The following is a 26023-nucleotide window of genomic DNA, read 5'->3' on the forward strand; positions in this document are numbered from 1 at the left end:
TCTCTCTCTCTCTCTCTCTCTCTCTCTCTCTCTCTCTCTCTCTCTCTCTCTCTCTCTCTCTCTCTCTCTCTCTCTCTCTCTCTCTCTCTCTCTCTTACTGTCTCCATTCTTTCTTCTCTATGCCTTGTTCTGTCTCCCTGTCCTGGTGAGAGAAAACATGCTCTGTCTCCTACAGGTGATTATTTCTTCGAGCTCGATGAGAGGGCGGTTGTCCCTGGTTACCCCAAACTGATCTACGACAAGTGGGGCATCAGAGGACCTATAGACGCTGCCTTTACTCGCATCAACTGCCAGGGCAAGACCTACATTTTCAAGGTAGGCTACCACCTTTCCCACCACTCATAACATTGCCATAGTATCCTATATATTCCCCATCACTCACAACACTGACACAGCGTCCTGTTAAAGGGATAGTTTATCCCAAAGTCAAAGTATGTCAGGCATTTTCACACCTCAAAAGTAGTGTTAAGCAGTGCTTCCCAAACCTCTCCTCGTGTACCCCCAGCCAGTCCACTGCTTTGATATATTCCAGAACTAGCACAGCTGATTCAAATGGTCACATAATCATCAAGCCCTACTTTAGTTGAATGCTAGTTCTGGTATTAAGGAGAAATAACTGGGCTGGCTGGGGGTACTGAAGGAGAGGTTTGGGAAACATTGGTCTAAAGTTGACCTGAAGTCTGCTGCAATCAATCCCAAATGAACAGGAAAATATGGCCTGTGAAACTGATGTTGACTATCTAGTTTGATTAAAAGGGGAATGGAAACACTAGGATTTAGAACGCCAGCTAACTGTAACTGTAAATCGCCATATTGCCATTGTTGCGTCACTGGCAGGAGAGAAAATTTTGGAACTCCCAAAAATGGCTGAATTTACAGAGTAGCTCTGAGTCTGAGAATGCGTTTATTACAGAGAATAAAATAATGTTAGTTAGGGAGCCAATAAACCTAATGAAGCCGTTCTTGTTTGAGCTGATCGTTGCCCCAGATCAGAGAGTTCGTTCTCGTAGCAGTAACAACACAGATATGCTGCCTGAAACACCTCAGCTACAGTGTCGGCGTAGTGGTGACACAAACTGGTGTGAGTGCGGATGCTGCCAGATAATAGCTAGAGAGTATGAGCGTGTGTGTTGTAGAGAGATGGTGGCGATACAGCACAAAATCCCAGCGGAGGTTCCTGTCAGTCTGTCTGAAAGGCGATGTATTTATTGGAAGTGTCGCTAATCCTTATGAAGGACTTCCTGCCAGAAGAGGTTACTCGACCAGTCAGCAGCCGGTATGCCAGTTAAATAATTGATTAAATATGATAAAATTATAAAATTAAAGCTAACATCAGTAGTGGGTAGGTGCTCAATATATATAATCAGTGACCTCTAACGATGTTTATCACCAGCTCTGTTTGGTGCTATGGTAACACATTCACCTTTTGATTAGACGACCTGAGTTCGAATCACAGACAGCATCATGATTCATGAAATCTCATTCTAACCAATAATGGGGCAAGCTCATTATAAATACATTGTGATTTAGTTTCAGTATCAGATTAACTTTTCTTCAAATCACATTTTATTTGTCAGATACACGTGTTTAGCAGATGTTATAGCGGGTGTAGCGAAATGCTTGTGCTTCTAGCTCCGACAGTGCAGTAATATCTAACACCTTCACAACATATACCCAATACACAAAAAAAAGTAAGGAATGTGATTTAAGAATATATACATACATGGACAAGCAATGACAGAGCGGCATGGACTAAGATACAGAGTAATATTATAGAATAGAATGCAGTATATACATATGAGATGAGTAGTGCAAGATATGTAAACATTATTAAAGTGACTAGTGTTCCATTTCTTAAAGTGGCCAGTGATTTTAATAGGCAGCAGCAGCCTCTAATGTGCTAGTGATGGCGATTTAACAGTCTGATGGCCTTGAGATAGAAGCTGTTTTTCATTTTCTTGGTCCCAGCTTTGATGCACCTGTACTGACCTCGCCTTCTGGATGATAGCGGGTGAACAGGCAGTGGCTCGGGTGGTTGATGTCCTTGATGATCTTTTTGGCCTTCCTGTGACATCGGGTGCTGTATGTGTCTTGGAGGGTGGGTAGTTTGCCCCCGGTAATGCGTTCGGCAGACCCATCTGTAGAGCCCTGCGGTTGTAGGCAGTGCAGTTGCCGTACCAGGCGGTGATACAGCCTGACATGATGCTCTCATTTGTGCATCTGTAAAAGTTTGTGAGGGTTTTAGATAAGCCAAATTTCTTCCGCCTCCTGAGGTTGAAGAGGCTCTGTTGTGCCTTCTTCACCACACTGCCTGCGTGGGTGGACCATTTCAGTTTGTCGTTGATGTGTACGCCAAGGAACTTGAAGCTTTCCACCTTCTCCACTGCGGTCCCGTCGATGTGGATAGGGGGGTGCACCCTCTGCTGTTTCCTGAAGTCCGCGATCATCTCCTTTGTTTTGTTGATGTTGAGTGAGAGGTTATTTTCCTGGCACCACAACTCCCAGAGCCCTCACCTCCTCCCTGTAGGCGGTCTCGTCATTGTTGGTAATCAAGCCTACTACTGTTGTGTTGTCTGCAAACTTGATGATTGAGTTGGAGGCGTGCTTGGCCACGCAGTCATGGGTGAACATGGAGTACAGGAGGGGGCTAAGCACGCACCCTTGTGGGGCCCTAGTGTTGAGGATCAGCAAAGTGGAGATGTTGTTACCTACCTTCACCACCTGGGGGCGGCCCGTCAGGAAGTCCAGGACCCAGTTGCACGGGGCGGGGTTCAGACCCAGGGCCTCGAGCTTAATGATGAGCTTGGAGGGTACTATGGTGTTGAATGCTGAGCAATAGTCAATGAACAGCATTCTTACATAGGTATTGTCACGATCGTCATAATAAGTGGACCAAGGCGCAGCGTGATATGAGTACATACTTGAATAGGTACTTTTCAATAATACACAAAACAACAAAACGATACGTGAAGTCCTCGGTCAATAACACAAACCTACACGGAACAAGATCCCACAAAGACTGTGACCGCGCCAACATAAACCCAACAGGGGAGGGGCCGGGTGGGCATTCTGCCTCGGAGGCGGATCCGGCTCCGGGCGTGACCACCACCCTTTTACAACCCCCCCGTAGCGCCCCTGGTCTGGTCCCGCTGGCTGGAGCTGGACTGGACATCGGTGGAGCGGATTGCTTAGGCTCCAGTGTGGAGCAGCTGACCGGTACCTGACCAGGCACCGGTGAAACAGGCACGGGCTGTGCCGGACTGACGACGCGCACCACAGGCTTGGTGCGGGGAGCAGGGACGGGCCGGACCGGGCTGTGGATATGGACTGGAGGTCTGGAGCGAAGAGCTGACACAACCCGTCCTGGCTGAATGCCTATTTTTACACGCTCTGTGTGAGGCATCAGCACAGGACGTACAGGGCTGTGTACTCGTACTGGCACTACAGCACGTGACACTGGCGCAGGATATCCGGGACTGAGGAGGGGTACTGGAGGCCACGAGCGTTGAGCCGGCACACTCCGTCCTGGCTGCATGCCCACCTTAGCACAACACGTGCGAGGTGCTCGCACAGGACATACCGGACTGTGCCGGACCACTCGCGGCACAGTACGCAGCTCCGCATACCTCGGAACCTGCCCAGTCTCACGCTGCCTAGCCTGAGTATGGGGAGTTGGCTCTGCTCTACCTCTAGGCTCCGCCAACCTCCCTTCCAGCCCCCCAAACCCGGTGGCCTTCTCTCCTCGTCCACAAACTCGCCCTGTATCTGCCTCCAGCAGCCCCGTCGTCCATGTCGTGTGCCCCCCCCAAAAAAATGTCTTGGGGGTGCCTCTCGTCTGTCCGACGACGACACTGTTGGCGCCGTACCTCCTCTCTCGCCAGGGCTTTAACTTTAGCCCATGGCCCTTTACCCGCGAACATGTCCTCCCAGGACCACCATTGGCCCACCTGGGCCATCGACAACCTCTCCAGCTCCTTACCCGGCGTTTGCTCCTGGAAACGCTGCTTGGTCCTGTTTTGGTGGGATCTTCTGTCACGATCGTCATAATGAGTGGACCAAGGCGCAGCGTGATATGAGTACATACTTTAATAGGTACTTTTCAATAATACACAAAACAACAAAACGATACGTGAAGTCCTCGGTCAATAACACAAACCTACACGGAACAAGATCCCACAAAACACAAGTGCACAACAGGCTGCCTAAGTATGGTTCCCAATCAGAGACAACAAGCAACAGCTGATTCTCATTGCCTCTGATTGAGAACCACCCCGGCCAACCTAGAAAACACATGAACTAGAAACTGAACATAGAACACAAAACATAGACCCTACACACCCTGGCTCAACATATAAGAGTCCCCAGAGCCAGGGCGTGACAGGTATTCCTCTTGTCCAGATGGGATAGGGCAGTGTGCAGTGTGATGGCAATTGCATCGTCCGTGGATCTATTCGGGCGGTAAGCAAATTGAAGTTGGTCTAGGGTGACAGGTAAGGTAGAGGTGATATGATCCTTGACTAGTCTCTCAAAGCACTTCATGATGACAGAGGTGAGTGCTACAGGGCGATAGTCATTTAGTTCAGTTACCTTTGCTTTCTTGGGTACAGGAACAATGGTGGCCCTCTTGAAGCATGTGGGAACAGCAGACTGGGAAAGGGAGAGATTGAATATGTCCAGCCAGCTGGTCTGCACATGCTCTGAGGACGCGGCTAGGGATGCCGTCTGGGCCGGCAGCCTTGCGGGGGTTAACATGCTTAAATGTCTTAATCACATCAGCCATGGAGAAGGAGAGGACACAGTCCTTGGTAGTGGGCCTCGTCAGTGGCACTGTGTTATCCTCAAAGCGGGCGAAGAAGGTGTTTAGCTTGTCTGGAAGCGAGATGTCAGTGTCTGCGATGTGGCTGGTTTTCATTTTGTAGTCTGTGATTGTCTGTAGACCCTGCCACATACGTCTCGTGTCTGAGCCGTTGAATTGCGACTCCACTTTGTCTCTATACTGATGTTTTGCCAGTTTAATTGCCTTGCGGAGTGAGTAGCTACACTGTTTGTATTCCGCCATATTCCCAGTCACCTTGCCATGGTTGAATGCGGTGGTTCGCGGTTTCAGATTTGCGCGAATGCTGCCGTCTATCCACGGTTTCTGGTTAGGGTAGGTTTTAATAGTCACAGTGGGCACAACATCACCTATACACTTCCTGATAAACTCAGTCACTGTAGCTCAATATGTCTAAATTATTTTCGGAAGCTACCCGGAACATTTCCCAGTCCAAAACAATCTTGAAGCGTGGATTCCGATTGGTCAGACCAGGGTTGAATAGTCCTTAGCACGGGTACTTCCTGTTTGAGTTTCTGCCTATGGGAAGGGAGAAGCTAAATGGAGTCGTGGTCAGATTTGCCAAAAGGAGGATGGGGGAGGGCCTTATAACCATCCCGGAAGTTTGAATAGCAATGGTCGAGGATTTTAGCAGCGCGAGTACAACAGTCGATATGTTGATAGAACTTCGGCAGCCTAGTCCTCAAATTTGCTTTGTTAAAATCCCCAGCTACAATAAATGCAGCCTCAGGATATGTGGTTTCCAGTTTGCATAAGGTCCAGTGAAGTTCTTTTTGGGCCGTCGTGGTATCGGCTTGAAGGGGGGATATACACGGCCGTGACTATAACCGAAGAAAATTATCTTGGGAGATAATACGGTCAGCATTTGATTGTGAGATATTCTAGGTTGGTGAACAGAAGGACTCTAGTTCCTCTATGTTACTACAATTACACCATGAGTTGTTAATCATGAAACACACACCTCCGCCCTTCTGTTTCCCGGAGAGATATTTATTCCTGTCTGCGCGATGAACTGAGAACCCATCTGGCTGGATCGATTCCGACAGAATATCCCAAGAGAGCCATGTTTCCGTGAAACAGAGTATGTTACAGTCCTTGATGTCTCTCTGGAAAGAAATCCTTGCCTGTAGTTCGTCGACTTTGTTAACCAAAGATTGAACATTAGCGAGTAGAATACTTGGAAGCGGTGGGTGGTGTGCGCGCCTCCTAAGTTGGATCAGCAGGCCGCTCCGAGTGCCTCTCCTCCGCCGGCGATGTTTTGGGTCAGCCGCTGGAATCAGTTCAGTTGCCCTGGGGAGAGCAAACAAAGGATCTGCTTCGGGAAAGTCGTATTCCTGGTCGTAATGCTGGTGAGTTACCGCCGCTCTGATATCCAATAGTTTTTCCCGGCTGTATGTAATGATGCAAAACACTTTCTGAGCTAATAATGTAAAAAACAATACATCAAAAAAAAAATATTCTGCAAAGTTTCCTAAGAGCTAGTCGCGAGGCCGCCATCTTCGTCGGCGCCAGTTAGTGAATTTGTTTACTGAGCATTCAGGCTGGCAGCTTATTGCCAGTTCACCCTATAGGCACAAGGGAGAATTGGACGAGGTGTACAGCGTGTCATCCCTGCATGTGTCGTTTCTTCCATAAGGCGCACAAACCCAGAAGCAAAGGCATTTACGTAGGGTTTGAGTTTCAAATAAAACCAGTTAATTTAGTAAATCTAGCCTGCTGTAATTTTTTCAAGACATAGACCTATTGCCTGCGCCTTATATAAAAATTGGTTAGCTTGTCAACCATAACAACAGGTTCAAGCGTAACCAGATAAACTTGCTTTGAAGATAACTCTACTTTCAACATGCACTAACCTCATGTCCCTGTTGCTAGAGTAGTGACTTCAACTATCTTTGGCTACCATCTATTGGAAAGGAATGGTAACTACACTGGGCAGGTAGTTGGTAGAGTCAAATGAGACTTTAATAATATATGCCATTTAGCAGACACCTTTATCCAAAGCAAACTGGGTAAATGGTAGTGGAAACAGATCATAGAAACAGGATTACAAAAATACATAGTCAATTACAGGGTTATTAAGGTGTTTTTACAAGTTCCAATGAAACAAGAAGAGGATTCACATGAAAGGCTTGTGATTGCAAGTCTTTGGCTCATGCACAAGATCAATAGACAAACAACAGTAGCATACCTTAAAGGGGCAATCAGCAGTTGCTACATCAATTTTTGTACATACATTAATTATATATAACCATTGATTCTTGATTAATCTAACCAATAAATGCCTGAGCTTAGTTCAACTGTCGTACCCCATCAGAACCTAAAATATAAGCTTGTTTTACTCCAGCGTTTGTAAACAAAGAAAATGTAAACAAACACAAGATAATTTTAACTATGTTTTGAGGCTATCAATTTGATATCATGGATGGTCAGTCCCTGCATCTATAGCTCTGTCTATGAATTTGAGAGTGGTTACATTTCTCCAGCCCCATCCCTCAGCTTTTTACCGAAAGAGGAGCAGGGAGACACTTTGTTATTGTTTCTACTGCTGATTGCCACTTTAAGAAGTTAAGATGCAGATTAAATACACACCAAAATATGTTACAGATACTATAAAAATGTCCCATCACTCAGACAGTTAGTGAAAACACAGCATGCAGCACAGCAAACAATCAATCAATCAAATGTATTTTACAAAAGCCCTTTTTACATCAAAATAATAACCACAGTGGTTATAGAGGGTGCAACAGTTCAACACCTCAGGAGCAAATGTCAGTTGGCTTTTCATAGCTGAGCATTCATAGGTTGAGCGAGAGAGTCGAAACAGCAGGTCTGGGACAAGGTAGCACATCCGTTGAAACTGGTAAAAAAAATCTGTGGAAAAACAATTCCACACCGCTTCCCTTTATGGATGGGTGTATCTTTGAATTCACTGTTGAATAGCCTGCTCCTTCTCCATTTTCGAAACACCTGCCCGCTTCCCCAAAGTGATTGATAGTATATCTTGGCTCGCACTGTGATGATTGTGATTCTGAGCTCTCAGGTTCATACAGCGAGTTATGGTCTTCACTGATCTCGCTCTCCGTCAGCTCCATTTGTGGTGTATAGGGGCAGGACTTGGTTGTATACTGATGGTTGTGAGCACAATCTAGCTGGGCCTCGTGCTCTTTAGTGATGGTCCCGGTGGACCTCTTCTCCACCGCACCACAGGAACACTCTGGCACCCAGGGGTCAGTTTGGCATGCTGTACTAACCGTTCTTTCCTGTTGGTAGTGTTGTGTCGAGTAAACGTTGCTAATTATGCTGTGAGACCAAGGAGAACCGCTGACGCTGTATTTTCATCATAAAGGTTTATTCATAACAAAGGGTTACAGCGTCGATTTACAGATACCTGCAGATACCTGGAGAATAATCGCCCCATCTCAAATCTGATTATTCTGTCGTCCTTTGTCCCAACTGTGGTATATATTCTATGTAATCTGATATGGGTGTTCCCCTACAGACCAATCCCCTGTCTCCACACAACAGACTTCCTCTGTTCTATGGTGTGTCCCTCTAAACTACTCCCTCTAAGCTGAATAAACCTCCTCTCAGGTTCCATTTGAAAACGTTAGCAAAGTCATAATTCCTCAGATACTACATTCCCCCCTTCGAGACAAATTAAGTCTCGAAAACAAAAAGAATAGGATTATGACAAGTAACAATTTATCTTATTGAGTACCTTTAACAATAAACCAAAAACACATGTTTCTATGGAGTGTAAATACCTTTCTATGAAATATGAACAAATCTCTATGGAGTGTGAATACATTTCTATTAGATATGAACAAATCTCTATGGAGTGTGAGAGCGAAAAACCTGTCTGGCAGCCTTCTTTCCAAATATCCATCCATCAATCAAGACAGTAAAATTCTCTCATGGCCCCTCTGCCCCAGGCAACCACTTAAGTACTCCAGATCAATTCATAAATCTTTATCAATGCATTTGAAACTATGATGCAATTAAATACACATGAAAGCCCCAGCAAACAAAATGCAATCCAAAACGTCCACACTCAGGCTGGTCGACCCATCGAACCCTCCTGTGGATTCTCTCTATCCCTGCCTAGACTCCATATCCCTAAGCATTCACGAAATAAACAAAAACATCTGAGATCCCCACATGTACCCAATAACAGCAAATATCATTCTACAAAAATTAATACCAAAGAATATGACACAAATTATGTATTACACATGCAAATATGTCTATATATCATTGCAGACACTGGAATGTAGTCCACTACACTTCATCTCCTCAGCAGTGTCGACTTCCAATGCATCGTCGATGATGGACTCTGAACATTTCCACACCTTCCTTGTTCCTTCATATTCTCCTTTCATATTGTCCCTTCATATTGTCCTTGTTTGAGTATTTTAATCTCTACATATTCCCCCATATGCTTCTGGAAGAAAAGAAAAGACCAAACAGTATCTTTTGCAAAACAACACATTCAAATTAAAACATCAATATCAACTAAGAATATAAAAATGATATATAAAATGAATCACATTCTATTTCCCACCCTTTGATTCATAACAAAATACTAAAATCACCCTAATATTTAAAAACATTTGAAAAACGATCGGATAATCAAAATTGATATCTATCTATCAATACTCCTTTGAGTCTTGACAGAAGGTTAAACCCTCTTATCGTTTCATTCGCAAAACTCTTCAAATTATAGGTAATATTATCTATGTTATCTCCCCAAATTTACACCACACCATGGAAAAAATCCCCACTTCTCTCTTAGACTTATCCTCCAATGGTAGGCTTCCCAGACTATGAAACTTCTCTCTTTCATAATCAGATTTATCTATGTCCCTTTCTTCCCCTCTTTTAATTTTAAACCTTATATGGAAGCTTCAACTTCAACATGTAACAACATCCTATCCATCCATAGGTAAGAATATATACGCTTTATCACCACAAACCCCAGATGTTTCTAAAATCCCCCAATAGTCACATTACCATTCAAAACTTCTCTCCACATGAGAGGAATCTCACCTCTACACATTCCTTCTCTCACATCTACAAGGAAGATGAGCTGTATCACCCATCCTAACCCTAATAACAGTCTTTTCCTCTAAAATTGGTGCTGGAGCGATTGGCTCCCTTGTAATCAAATGTGATATATTTATAGCTTTAATAACTGTCAATGTTGAAAGAGTTAAATTGCTTCTCACTATTGTTATAATATGCTGAAGTGTTGATGTCATTGTTGTTGTTTAATCTATTTTCCCCAAGGCTTTGAACTCTTTACTTGTATTTCCATCTATCACCACTAGTGTCACTACATTAACTCTCAATCCCAACTCTAATCCCTCACTTTCAAACTGCTGATTATAAAAAATACTTATAATCACCTTGATCTTCCTGCTGGGAATTGTAAACATAGATACTACAATCACCCTCAATCTTCTCTTATCATTCAGCAACGCATACTTTCTCAATGCAACTGCTCCTAATAGATCTAAACTCCTACCATATCTATCTTCCCACTGAACTCTAAATTTCCCTTCACCACTGTTCTCTCTCTCTTACTACTAACATTGAAACTTAGCTTACTGTCCTAGAGTTCCTTCAACCCTAGTTTTCCTAACTTTTTAATCTGACTTTTCTCCTAACTTTTTCAAAAACCATTTCACTGAGTTATCCACAAATTCCTTTCCCACTAATTTTAGAAAAACCATTTCACTGATTTATTCACAAAATCCTTTCCCACTAATTTTAAAATATGTGACCGGGAAGTCCCCACCTACTTATGACTTCTTTACACACAGACTTGGCAAACGATTGAGCATCTTTTAGCCTAGTTTGAAATCTCTTGGTGTAGGAATGTAACCAAGAATAACAGTCACCCCCTTTTAACATTATTTTTCAGACAGATTGTCCTCCTTCCTATGATATAATCTTTTCAAGCAAATATAATTCCCAAAAACCCTACTCCTTTATAATCTTCTACCAGACAGCCGTCTGGTGTACATCTTATTGTACAGTTCAACTTACACAATGCATCTCTTCCCAACAATGCAATAGGTATATGTTCTGATACCAGTATGGGTATTGTAATTTTCTCTTTGATTTTTATAGCAGAGCTCAATTGGTTCCTTAAGAGGAATCAGCTGTTTTACTCCCTCAAATCCCTATCCTAATTAGTTGATTTTACATAGTGAGATGTGTAACCTCTTCAGGCTGAACACAGATAAAAGCAGTTCCGCTATTCACCATCACTTCTCATAGTCCTTTGTTTTCACTTCAATTGTTGGATCTTTTTCCCTAATTGGTGCTACCAGCTGACACCCCCCTTTCGGATCTTCTGGGCATCCCTAGAATCCTTGCTCCTTGTCCCTATAAGGGTTCACCTGTCCTCCAGATGATCTTCACTTGCTCCTGTATCTTCCTCTGAAATTCTTTCTTTCCAGAAACTATCTATGGATATGAAACAACTTGTACCACTAGTTGTGGCTGGTACAATTGCATTTGACCTTGTTCAGTTGAAGCTGTAGCAGTGATTGTTGATTTGGTGCACACTAATTCTTCATAACCAAAGCTTTTCTTCTCCTTCTTATTCTCCCCCCAGTTGTATTTCATCAAGTTTTCTGAGAGTTTCTTGGTCCTGTTCTTTCTTGTTGTTGACATATCGGTATTCTTCAAAGGCTTATATTCTAAATTTTCCTCGAGATATCATCTTCTTACTGGTGCTCTCTTTCCTTTCCTCTATGTATTATTCTTCTCCTCCAATTCATGAGATCCTTTTCTCAGCAGTTTTTCCTCTCTTCTGTATCTTCTTGAGTTGTTGTTCCAGTTCTCGTTGTCTCTTCTAAATTATTCCCCTTATCCAGGCATAATACCCATCAGTCTATATCTATTTCTATTTCTTCTTTGCTAATCATTGTAGAATAAAATCCTCTTGAACATAAAGCACCTTTAATCTCAAAATCTTCATCGCTGTCTTCATCTTCACTTTCCTCAGAGATCGAATCTCTAGTATCCTTCTTCTTTCCTCTTGCCAACTTCCTTCTAATCACAGAGTCATATCCACCCATGATCTCTTCTCAATCACTCTGATCATCATCATCATCATCTTCTTCATCTTCAAGTTCCATCTTCCTGAACCTCATTCCACTCTTAGTTTACAGACATCTCGGTTTTCTTCCTACTTTTGGAGTTTTGGATTCATCTTTATGGTCGTTTCTGCTTTTCCTCTCTCTATTATTCAATCACTTTCATCATGTTGATGACATCAGGGTTAAAATTCCCTTCCACTAGCTATGGTTGTTCAATGTCAGGCCAACTTTTATTCCCTTTTCCAGATAACCTTTAGTTAATGGTATTGCAAGGTTTACTATTTTCAACTATATCAACAGGTGTAATTACTTTCATAGTTCTGATGTCCTTTTTCCCCCATTGTAACAACTATTTTATATTCCTTTATTGTGAATTATTTCTATTTTAGACTATATAGCCTATAGGTCCCTTTTTTTTACTTTTTTTACCCCAAATTTATTAATTAATCAATTAATTTATTCATCAATTTATTCATTTGTTCATTTTATTTTACCAAACTATTGATTAGTGGCAATCTTACCACATCCAATCAGGAAAAGTAAAGGAAAGTAGTCAACTTCAGAGCAATCCAAAAAAGAAAATACCTGTAATCCAGCAACACTACAATACTCATAAACCCCATTGCTTAATAAGCACCCAATTACCTTAATTTTACAGAATAATGTCATTACTCGATTCCCCTCATATCTAATCAAACCCACTCATGCACAAAAGCTCCAATACGCACTTCTTATTTTCATCAATTGATCAGTCTTTTGCCAAGTCCTTGTCAAATTGTCATAACATCAAATATGCTAGGCACACAAAATATCCTGTATGGGAAGGTAGGTTTTTGTAAATAGAACAGTACTAGCCTTAGTTTTTGACTTGATCCTGTTGCAGCAGACTCTGTCGCGTCACACCCTGTCGCGTGATGTACATGTCAGCACTTCCGCTCTCTCTCTCTCTCCTCCTTCCTCTTATCATCTCTCATATGACAGAATAACAAAGAAACAGACACGAATTTAGTAGTTTATGCACTCACTGCACTCCCTGAGTTATTACAACATATCAATACTCCTCCGTTCACATTCGCGCTAAGAATTAACTCAGGAATCGTATAAATAGCTCAATAACATTTTATTTTATTTATTTAATTATTTTTATTTTTTAATCCGTCGACATATCTCTAGTTTATCAATTCGATAGGTCTCAAGAAAACAGTTTAATCTTCAAACAACAGCCGATGTAACAATCAGAATACACTATTAGCCTCTAAATCTCTATCTCTTTGTTTGTCTGTATCTCCCCGCAGAGGAGTGTAGGCAGAGGAGTGGCATATTTACCCCTACGTAACTCTAGACTCATAAAATCACGCGCATGCGTAGTTCAAACATCAATACGATTTCACAGTGGACGGAGCTCTCTCCCAGCTCTCTCCAAGCCAGACAACAGAAAGTTAACAGTCCCGCTGTACTTCCTCTCTTTTACCCCTCATAGACAAACAATAACACTTAACAGAGCTCACAAACCATAGGACACAAATCCTACACTATTCTATAGACAATTTTAGAGGCTTAAACCATTCGTATGGACCCCTAAGGTAACAAGTAGCATGTAGCATGTAGCATTTATCATGTAGCATTTATCATGTAGCATGTAGCATTTACCTCCATTGCGCCGTATAATTCCTTTGTTCCTAAATTTATGCTACCACGAGGTCCCCCGGAAATTCAATGAGCGGTCACGTCAACCAAATGATTTGTCAACCACATGCTGAGAGGTAACTTGCAATCAAATATATATACCACAGCCTCAAGTCCCCTGGACTCACCTAACTACACCTAACGTGGTTTTAGGATTTTTGGCCCATCATAATGATCGCCTCCTTACGAGGGCTTTTCCATAGATTCGCAATGGTTCTAAGTTATACACATTTATCTTAGTTCCTGGCCTTATCTTCATTCTTCAATAGTTATAGATACTCCCCCCTTTTTGCGTTTTTTACCAGCGCAAACAAATTTAGAACGGACTCCTATCCCACAGCATATCAGCAAAGCACACACGCAAGTTCTTTAACGGTGCATTCATTCAACGCCGACACACGAACTGACCAGAGCACAAAGTGGCGAGAAAACTCACCCTTATCTGCCGGACTCTGGAGCGAAAGTCAGCTCGGCGCCCATGAATGGAACGCTGAGAAAAACGCAATTCGTCCAAATTCCTCGTCGCCATTTTGTTGTGTCGAGTAAACGTTGCTAATTATGCTGTGTGACCAAGGAGAACCCGCTGACGCTGTATTTTCATCATAAAGGTTTATTCATAACAATGGGTTACAGCGTCGATTTACAGATACCTGCAGATACCTGGAGAATAATCGCCCCATCTCAAATCTGATTATTCTGTCGTCCTTTGTCCCAACTGTGGTATATATTCTATGTAATCTGATATGGGTGTTCCCCTACAGACCAATCCCCTGTCTCCACACAACAGACTTCCTCTGTTCTATGGTGTGTCCCTCTAAACTACTCCCTCTAAGCTGAATAAACCTCCTCTCAGGTTCCATTTGAAAACGTTAGCAAAGTCATAATTCCTCAGATACTACAGTAGAAAACAATTAAGGCATCTATTAGGCTATAGTTATATTCAAGAATCACTGCATATACTGTATATTGTCCATTTTCGATCCAAAATGGCCTCAGGGATGACAGATTGTGTCTTGAAATAAACAATAGCCTTAGAAATAACATGGATTTGCGTGTACCTCCTCTGCCTCCTCCTGCACAGTCCCCTCCAGGATGAAAACCCTTTCAGGAATGAAGATGTCATCCTGAAAACAAACAAACGTTTTGTTAAGACAACTGAACCCAAATATATCAGTTAGCGTTAACAAGCTACCTGTCTTGTATGCTTTATCAACACACACACAGCAAATACAGGGACATTTATTTTTCAGCAAACATTAGCTATGTCAACTTCAGTCTAGCTAAATGAAGTGGAGCTAACAAAACATTCCAAAAACAAATCTGTCAACAAAATGTATTACAGTACTTGACTATATGAGGTGGAAGCTAGCTACAGTAACAACCCAATAACAGGGCTACACGGAGAACCTGTGTTGCAATTTTAGTTGCAGTTCAGTTGCTTGCTAACTTTATTTGCTGGGGGGTGTTACACAAAACACTTCAGACGCAATTAGCTAGTTACCTTCAACTAGAGTTGCAACAAAGTTATCCAGTCTCTAACGCTAGCCTAGTCCAACAACAGTCATGACTCATGACCAGTTAATGTTACCTCAGCCTCCATTGACTCACGTCGCCTCCTCCGTTCAGTTTGGCTTTTGCTAGACTCCGAAGTCAGCGATGTTGATGATGGTCGGTAACCCCTACACCATAACCCTCGACATTTAAAATGGAGGCGCAAGCAGAGGGCTTCAACGTAGGCCTATGACTCCTTTCCATTCGGAAACTCCCCAGTTGCCGCATCGAAAGTGCCCTTTATCTGCGAAGTGCTGTCTGCAGATCCTGCTAGCTCGAGCTGGCACGTCCTTTCTCTTCAGGACATGGAGCCACTTCTTCAAAAGTAGTGGGTCCTTGGGCAGCCGATGGTAGCTTACCGAGGGATTTTTTTGGAGCCAATTCATACAGCCTGACGCTATACAGTTCATGTTTGAATTTCTACTTGTTGTTGCCATCTTGTTGTCCGCTCCTAACCTCACTCTCTTCGATTCACTCTCCACGCAAAAACTCAATACCACAGACAATTAGCTGATTCCTGCCAGTGACGCACTGGCGTCAGTCGTTACTATGGCAATTTAAAATGCCGCTGACCTTAGCTCAAATAAACCTTGTCGATGATCAAAATACTAAATATAGAGATGTTTTTATGTTAAATGCACATGTTTAGTATTAGTGGATTGAATTCATCTCTTTGCTTAGATTTACTTCCTAAAGTGTTTCCATTCCCCTTTAAGACTCATTGCTTTGCTTTGCTTTCACTTGTCTCCTCTCAGGGAAATAAGTATTGGCGTTTTGAGGATGATGTTTTGGATGATGATTACCCTCGGGACATCTCTGTAGGGTTTGAGAAGGTTCCATCTGACGTCGACGCAGCCTTCGCCATACCAGCACCCAGTCACCATGGCAAAGAGAAGGTCTACTTCTTCAAAGGTAACATACACCCACTGGGCACAGACGTCAATTCAAGGTCTAGTCCACATTAGTTCAGCTTAATTTCATTGAAATGACAAGGAAACAATGTTGATTCAACCAGTGTGTGCCCAGTATACTGGTAATGTGTGAAACACTTGAAACATAGTGTACTGTGGTGAAACCCTTGAGGGGATTAATCACTTGACTTGAACTGACTTCCCAGAAAACCCAAACTGGTTCTGTGAAAGTTCCCAGAACATTTGTTAGGTCACGGCAAAGTGGATTTGGAGGTCCAGTAGGAGACACTCTTTCCTCTGGTCAAAAATACATAAATAATTATATAATATACAGTGCTGCTTGAAAGTATGTGAACCCTACAGGGCTGGTCATTATTTTTGCTATAAAATATTCAAATAAACATAAAATCCTCATCTAAACCCCAATTCATAATAAAGACATTCCAAGTAAATGACAGAAACAAAATAATATGATATTTTCATTGTTTATTTACATAAACTCGGATTTGATGTGTGCAAACATATGTGTACCCCTTCAGTCAATAGCTTGTGGCACCTCAATTAGTAGCGATAACTTGAACTAAATGTCTCCTATAGCCAGTAATCAGTCTCTGACCTCTGTTTTGAGGGATTTTTGCCCACTCCTCCTTACAGAACTCAGCCAATTGAGTGAGGTTTGAGGGGTGTCTGGCATGAACTGCCCGCTTCAGGTCCTGCCACAGCATCTCGATTGGATTTAGGTCAGGACATTGACTTAGCCAATCCAAAACACAAATCTTCTTTCTCCTGAGCCATTCTTTGGTAGATTTGCTTGAATGCTTTGGGTCGTTGTCTTGTTGGAAGACCCATTTCGGCCCAGCTTTAGCCAATTGAATGATGGCCTGACATTCTGTTCAAGAATCTCCTGGTATACCTCAGAATTCATGGTTCCCTTAATGATGTGGAGTCGTCCAGGTCCAGAGGAGGAAAAGCAGCCCCAGATCTTGACATTCCCCCCACCATGCTTGACTGTTGGGATAAGGTTATTTTGGTGGTAGGCAGTGTTGGGTTTTCGCCAAACATAGCGGTGTTGATTGTGACCAAAAAGGTCAATTTTGGACTCATCGAAGAGAATGGACTTCCAGAAACCTTCAGGTTTGTCCAGGTGGTCTCTGGCAAAGTTAAGACATGCAGTTTGGTTCTTTTTGACAGCAGAGGCTTCTTTCTTATTTTATTTTATATTTTTTTTTTACTTTTTTTTATTTATTTATTTATTTATTTATTTATTTATTTGGGGTGGGGATGGATCAGCTTAATATTGCAGATAGATTGTATCTTCTATCAATGTAATTGTCTGCATCACTTCCAATCCCCCATGTTTTTTTTTTTTTTATATATATATTCCCCTTTATTACTTTTCAACCCCACCATCCTTTCCCTACTTGGAGTAAATTAGTGAACAACAATGCAACAATGCCCAGGCCTCTACTTCCGGTCTATACTTACTATCTACACCTTATGGACAGAGTTAATTTTACAATAATTCTATTATATATATATATTTATTTTTTGCTCCTGAATTTCTTCTACTCTCAACCTCTCCGATCATTTTCATGATGTCCATCCGGTTTGCTTCTAAATGCCATATCTTTCTAACTGTGCTCTTTCCCAAAAGCTCCCAACATACAACCTATATACTTATTATGGACACAGTATGCTTACATTATTAGCTATCTTTGTTATTATTTGTTGTTATTTGTTATTAGTCCCATCCTTCAACTCTATTCAATACCTCCCATCTATATCTTAACACCATCCATATAGGATTTCTATTTGCCATATATATTTCAACCGTACTGTGATGTTTTACAAAAGTTCTGAACCTTTCTATTCTCATTGCTTCTACAGATTGTGAATTAAAAATAAACATTTTTGCTAAAAGTATTATTATATTATTGATTGATTGACTATGACTTTTCAGATCACCCAGTAATGCTATCTGCAAGGTTAGTTCCAGGTAAATATTGCAATCCTTTAGCCATTCCTGGACCTGTGTCCAAAAACAAGCTACAAATGGACAGAACCAAAACAAATGATCTAATGATTCTGTCTCTTCACAGCAAAATCTGCAGAGCTGGGAAGATTGTATCCCCCATATAAATAACATTCTATTGGTAGCAAGAATTTTATATAATAATTTAAATTGAAAGATTCTAATTTTTGAATCCGGTGTCGTTTTGCGTGTCAGTTCATAAACACTATGCCATGGGATCGGTACGTCAAAGATCTCTTCCCAACTATTTTGCAATCTATATGGGACGGCTGTCAATCCTTTGGTCCTTAAGTGAAACTGATATACTTTTATATTTATCACAGTTTTCCTTAACCAATTATGTTCTTTAATGCAATGCCGACAGACAAGTTCCTTACTTTCTCCCCCTTCAACTTTCCTCTTCCACTTTTGCGGTAAGGCTGCAATTATTTGGTTGTAATTTTGGGTAGAGCAGACATTTCCATATGTTTTTGTTAGCTGCATGTGCGACATAACTCCACCAGTCCTACCGATGATATCATTTACGAAGATTATACCTTTTTTAAACATTCTGTCAAAAAATAAAGGTTTTTTGTCAATTAGTATATTTGAATTTAACCACAATATTTGTTGCATTATTTGTTCTGTCGTTTCTGGAGGATTAAATTGAAATTGCAACCAACTTTCTATGGCTTGTTTTAGAAATAGTGACATTTGGGAGATTATTTCCTTTTCAAATAACTGAAAGTGAGAGGTTGTAATCTGAATAAAGGGAAAAAGGCCTTTCTTGAACAGTGGGTGAGACAATCTTACTAATTTGCTTGAGAACCAGTTCGGATTTAAGTATAACTTTTGGATGACTGAAGATTTTAGTGATAGGTCTAATGCTTTAATATTTAATAATTTCTGTCCTCCGAATTCATATTCATTATATAAATATGCTCTTTTAATTTTGCCTGGCTTGCCGTTCCAAATAAAATTGAATATTTTTTTCTCATATAATTTAAAAAACTGTTTGCTAGGCGTAGGCAAGACCATAAGCAAATAGGTAAACTGGGATAATACTAAAGAGTTAATCAGGGTGATTTTTCCACAAATTGACAGGTATTTTCCTTTCCATGGTAGTAAGATCTTATCTATGTTTGATAACTTTCTATTAAAATTTAATGAAGTGAGATCATTTATTTCCTTTGGGATATGTATTCCGAGTATATCCACATCACCATCAGACCATTTTATTGGTAAACTACATGGTAATGTAAAAATTGTATTTTTTAGTGATCCAATACGTAATATAGTACATTTGTCATAATTTGGTTTTAATCCAGAGAGGTTAGAAAATGTATCTAGATCCTCTATGAGGCTGTGGAGGGAATTTAGTTGTGGATCTAAAAGAAAACATGAATCATCTGCGTACAATGACACCTTTGTTTTTAAGCCCTGTATTTCTAATCCTCTGATATTATTATTGGATCTGATTTTAATAGCTAACATCTCGATGGCCACAATAAATAGATATGCGGATAGTGGACAACCTTGTTTCACACCTCTTGACAGTTTAAAACTTTCTGAGAAATAGCCATTATTTACTATTTTACACCTAGGGTTACTATACATGATTTTGACCCATTTTATAAGAGATTCTCCAAAATTGAAATGCTCCAGGCATTTATATATAAACCCCAGTCGAACTTTATCAAATGCCTTTTCGAAGTCTGCTATGAATAGCAGGCCTGGTTTCCCATATTTTCCATAGTGTTCTATTGTTTCCAATACTTGCCTTATATTATCTCCAATGTATCTTCCATGTAAAAAACCTGTCTGATTAGAATGAATAATATCCGACAATACCTTTTTTAATTCTATGCGCTATACATTTTGCTAGGATTTTTGCATCACAACACTGAAGTGTAAGGGGCCTCCAATTTTGTAAATGGACTGGATCTTTATATTTTCCACTTGTATCCTGTTTCAGTAATAATGAGATCAGACCTTCTTCTTGAGTGTCAGATAATCTACCATTTACATAGGAGTGGTTAAAACATGCTAATAACGGTCCTCTTAGTATATCAAAAAAGGTTTGGTATACCTTGATTGGTATGCCATCCAACCCTGGAGTTTTCCCGGACTTAAAGTCTTTAATTGCATCCAGAAGTTCCTCCTCTGTAATTTCACCTTCACATTAGTCTTTCTGTGTGGCTGTTAATTTGACATTATCAATAGAAAAAAAATCTCTACAATTAGCTTCAGTTAGAGGAGATGGAGGCGACTGAAAAGAAATCATATGCTTAAAGTACTTTGTTTCTTCCTTCAAAATATAATTTGGTGAATTATGGGTGACTCCGTCAATTGTAACCAGTTGCATTAAGTTCTTTTTGGTAGCATTCCTATGTTGACGATTAAAAAAGAATTTTGTGCATTTTTCCCCATATTCCATCCAGTTTGCTTTATTTTTATAATATATTACACTTGATCTTTCTTGAATAAGTTTCTCCATTTCTTTTTGTTTTTCCTCTAATTTATTCTGAGCCTCTATGTTACAGTTTTTATTGCCATCTATCTGTTCTGTTAGACTTTCTATTTCCTTTCTTAGTATAAACTCTTTTGACCTAAATTGCTTTTGTTTTCGAGATGAGTACTGAATTGCATGGCCTCTAAAGGCACATTTAAAGGTGTCCCATACAATAAGGGGATTCGCTGTACCTATGTTATGTTGGAAAAAGTCAGTTATAAATTCCTTTGTTCTAATTATAAATAAATTATCATCCAATAGGCTTTGATTAAATTTCCAATATCCTCGCTCACGTGGAAATTCAGTAAGAGTAATGCATATGCCTATGCATATGCATGTACCAACGAGAATGAGATAAGAAAGAAGTCAAGATGACTAGCTTGATTCAGTCTCCGCTATGTATATCTCACTAGATCAGTATATTTAAGCCTCCATATATCTACTAGTTCTAATGTATCCATGACATTCACAATTTCCTTAAGAGCATGTGGGTGATTGTTTACATTTACATCATTTAGCAGACGCTCTTATCCAGGCGACTTACAGGAGCAATTAGGGTTAAGTGCCTTGCTCAAGGGCACATCGACAGATTTTTCACCTAGTCGGCTCAGGGATTAGAACCAGCGACCTTTCGGTTACTGGCACAACGCTCTAAACCACTAAGCTACCTGCCGCTGTTTGTGGTGTGATTTCCTTTTCGGTCCATTGAGCTATTTAAAACAGTATTATAATCCCACACCATAATAATATTGTCTTGAGTTGCTTGCAGGCTTGATAATTTATTATATATATTGTCAAAGAATTGTGGATCATCATTATATGGTCCGTAAAGGTTAATGAGCCATATCTGTTTATGGTCCAATAACATATTTTAAATAATCCATCTACCTTGCGTATCTATTTGGACAATTTGCACATTCGGATCGAAATTACTATTAATTAATATCATCACCCCTTTTGAATTTCTTTGCCTATGGGAGAAGTATATTTCCCCCCCCACTCTTTTTTCCACGCTACTTCATCTCGAATTGTTGAATGAGTTTCCTGTATACAATAGATATTATATTCCTTCTCTTTGAGCCATGTAAATATTGTTCTTCTTTTGTTATTATCAGCTAAGCCATTACAATTATAACTGGCTATACTTATTTCACCATACACCATAATGAGATACAAGTTTCAAGTCTATTTATCATTATATATGTTTGTAAATTTACCAATAAAAAATAGCGTAATGATTGAGTGTCCATTTAGCTGTACCGTGATATTTGCATTGCTACGGAGTAACCCTTCAATTGTTCTCCACTAATTCCCCCGCTAAAGCCCCTCCCCATCCCAAGTTGAGCCGTCATCCCAGTGATCAATATCCCACCCACGTCCCTCCGTATCCCTAAGGCCCCGAGAGGCCAGGACCCATCCATCGAAAACAGCACACAGTGCCACCCACAAAACAGAAGCAGATTAACCGCCAAAAGCATTTCCAATGCTTTCACCTCTATATATATATATCTATATAACTATTTTTTATTTTTTTATTATGCATATCCTATTTTCCATCATTATCAATTAATATGCGTAATAATGTCGGCAGTTCACGCATAGGATTCTAACATATAACCCGGATTGCCATTGTATTACATTTAATTCATTGACAAGCAATTATTATCCTAGCAAATAATTCCCGCGGTCCATCCCATACCCCCCAACATCCCCACCCCCCACAACAGATGCCAGACAAGCACACACGCACATACTCACATACTCCAACACACTCAACCCCCCTCCTCCACAATCCACCATAAAATCCGATACTCAACGGCTGTTATATCCCAGAGCCCAACTCGAGAAATAACTTGATCTACGAGTGCACATACAGTTAAAGCTGATTGAGAAACCATGCAGATTGAGCAGAAATTGATAACAATGTGAGATTTGATTAATCTACTAAATCTATGTCAAGTCCTAGGTGATGGAGATCAGATCCACCCTCTTCACCTGAGACACAAACACTCTGATCCCCTGTTGTAACCATTTTCCCAAGCATCTCCATGCGGTCAGACCTTTGATTATTTTGTGCCACCTGGGCCACAATGATAAACCCCCTCTCTGATTGTCCGAGTGTGACCCCCTCCCCATGGGTTACTGCAGCCAGTGTTGCCAGCACTGCCACTACCTGGGTGGGCGTACCCCACCGGAATCCCCACCGGCTAGGTAAAAGGTCGTCAAGGTTCTCATTAGCAGCTTTGAGAATTTCCTTGTATATTATGCTCTCCCATCAGGGGGCTCTGGCTTTGTAGGACCAACCCTGCCAGGCAGGCTCAGAATCTTGAGGGGGCGGTGCTGCTCAAGTAGGTCTCTGACCGCATTTATTTCTCTGTTTAGGCTGCATATTCACAGCAGGTCCATAAAATAGATGGGAACTTCTCTTTGGTGTATGGGTCGCTCAGGTGGGTGTCCAGGTTATAGGGTTAGGGATCTCTCCATCATGATAGGACAATGAATAATTAGATTAGATGTATACTATATTTAAAAATGTATGTCCCTCATCTACACAAAATAGAGGCTTCTTCCTAGCAAACCTCCCATGAATGGCATTTCGATTCAGTGTTCTTCTTATTGTTGAAGCATGCACAGATACCTGAGATGCAGCAAGGGAGGTCTGCAAATCTCTAGATGTTATGTTTGGGTTGGCTTTTACCTGATTTTTTATTGTTCTTGTGGCTCTTAGGGATATTTTTTAAGGGCGTCCACTTCTAGGCTGAGTTGTTGTCATGTTAAATGCTCTCCATTTGTAAATGATTTGCCTCACAGTGGACTGATGGAGCTCAAATCTTTTTGAGATGATTTTGTAGCTTTCCCCAGATTGATGTGCTCTCACTACCCTCGTCCTGATGTCTTCTGAGATCTCCTTTCCTCTCGGCATGGTGTGCTTTGCATTCACCTGGATGGGTCACACCAAACTGACCAGGTTTCTTATCTCTATTTATTAGTCTCACCCAAAATCTTTCCTAACAATCTCTCCTTTGATTGGTTCATTTGGTAGCTAATTATTTACCCACTTGATTCTACTTACCTACTTGATTTAACCAATGCAACTTGGGGTTCACTTATTTTTGCACCTGCACTAATTCCTTTTTTATTTTGTTTTTCTACTACATGCATGATTTCCTCTACACCAACATTGGTAAATATAAACCTGTTATGTCAGATCAAAAAGACTGGTTTTGATTAAATGAAGATTGAATGGTAACTGAAAACATCTGTAATTGCACAAGGGGTTCACATACTTTCAAGCAGTACTGTATATATATCCCAATGCCACAGGGCAGTGATTTGGGACATTGCCCTGTGTAGGGTGTTGTCTTTCGGATGGGACATTAAACGGGTGTCCTGACTCTCTGTGGTCACTAAAGATCACATGGCACTTATCGTAAGAGTAGGGGTCCTGTCTATATTCCCTCACACCATCCTGGCCACCTAATCATCCCCTGCTTCCAATTGGCTCGTTCATCCCTCCTCCTCTTCCCTGTAACTATTCCCCAGGTCGTTGCTGTGAATGAGAATGTGTTCTCAGTCAACTTACCTGGGAATATTTACCTCGGAAAATAAGGGTTAAATAAGTAAAATAAATAAATAAAAATTATCATAACACAAAAACTGTCCTGTCGTGATGATGATTATAACATGTTTGTATAAATCATTTGCCTGATGTTCCTAGAACACATTTAGTCTGTTCTTTAAAGGTTCCCAGGATGTTTCAGTAGGTTGTGGGAACAGTCTGGTGGTAACATTGTGGGGACATCACAAAATATATGTTCCCAAAACATATAAAATGTCCAGATGTGCAGATGATTCTACAATGTTTATTTTACGGTGCAAAACAAATTCACCTGATGTTACAAGAATGTTCCTAGAACACATTTAATCTGTTCTTTAAATGTTCCCAGAATGTTTCTTTAGGTTGTGGAAACATTGTGGGGTATGACAAGAGATTACCAAAGATGTTACTAAAACGCTAAAACTGTGCAGTTGTGCTGACATTCAGATAATGTTTGTATCATGGTTCACAAAACATTCCTTTGATGTTGCAAGAATGTTGACAGAACAGCCTTTATGAGTTCTTTAAAGGTTCCCAGAAAATGTAATTAGGTTGTGGGAACAGTGTGGGTACATTACAAGAGATAGGTTCCCAAAACACAAACACGAACCTGCAATCTTCTGCCAGATCATTAACCCTCTGCGCCACCAGGGGATAGGGGTGGTATTGCGGGGTGTTTCTGTCAAATATGGTTAATCAGGAAACAGAACACAATTTCTGAGTTATGTTCCCATCCTCTTCATATGCTGTGTACTTGTAACACTGTATGTTATGATTTTATTTCTTCATCAAGTGTTGAAAGTGTTATGAAATGTGATTTTAGTTGGATAGAGCTTCCTTTAAATAAGTATTCTTGTGTATTCACATGCTTCTTAAATACAGGCTCAGAACCTTCAAACTAACTAAAAAAATTTTTTTACCTTTCCTCAATTTCAATCAGAACACATACAAATTCATACAAAAAAACTATGTTTTAAGGGAATTATAAGCTTTTGTCTGAAGCTGAAAAAGAGGGGAAATTATCAATCTAATTGGACCTATGCACTAACATGGCTGTTGAGCATACGTTACACAGCTCAACACCTGCTAGAGTATTGTAAATGTATTGATCTACTGTATTTCAACAACCGATGTACTCACATTGGATGGGTTGATTAGGATTCAAGCCTTCTCTAAAACAGCTAATGCACACTCTTAGAGTAGGTGTACCCCATTAATGTAGTTGGTAATGTAAACACGTTTTTTTCATGTAAGCCATCATCCAATTCCACTCATTTAAACATTATGGGGAGGTTTTCCCAGACACAGATTAAGCCTAGTCCTGGACTAAAAAGCGAGATCAATGAAAATCTCCAACCAAGATTGTTTCTAGTCCAGAACTAGGTGTAATCTGTGTCTGTGAAACCGCTCCTTAACCCTACATGTGACCTAGCCTAATACATATGCGTACTAAGATGGAAAATGGAAAAGGTTGTTGACAGCTTTTTTATATATTTTGAAGCTATACATGGTTTATGTTCCTGTTATGAACAATGGAGTAATGCAACCTTATATACTGAACCAAAATATAAACGCAACATGCAACAATTTAAAAGATTTTACTGAGTTACATTTCATATAAGGAAATCAATAAATTGAAAAAAAAAAAAAACATTAGGCCCTAATCTATGGATTTCACATGACTGGGAATACAGATATGCATCTGTTGGTCACAGATAGATACCTTTTTTTTAAAGTAGGGGCATGGATCAGAAAACCAGTCAGTATCTGGTGTGACCACCATTTGCCTCATGCAGCGCGACAAATCTTCT

At 40.6% G+C, this 26023-nt stretch overlaps 1 protein-coding gene across 1 annotated transcript in view; it reads left to right on the forward strand.

Annotated features, from left to right (window-relative positions):
* The window catches only part of vtnb (vitronectin b), an 86256-nt gene that overhangs the window by 42145 nt on the left and 18088 nt on the right, over positions 1-26023 (forward strand). The window contains exons 4-5 of the mRNA XM_041894610.2: positions 176-315; positions 15936-16092. Of these exons, the coding sequence (XP_041750544.2) occupies positions 176-315; positions 15936-16092 (297 nt within the window). The remainder of the gene's footprint in view (positions 1-175; positions 316-15935; positions 16093-26023) is intronic.

The sequence above is a fragment of the Coregonus clupeaformis genome, chromosome 13 (assembly GCF_020615455.1).
Source record: "Coregonus clupeaformis isolate EN_2021a chromosome 13, ASM2061545v1, whole genome shotgun sequence".
In the NCBI taxonomy this organism is placed as follows: domain Eukaryota; kingdom Metazoa; phylum Chordata; class Actinopteri; order Salmoniformes; family Salmonidae; genus Coregonus; species Coregonus clupeaformis.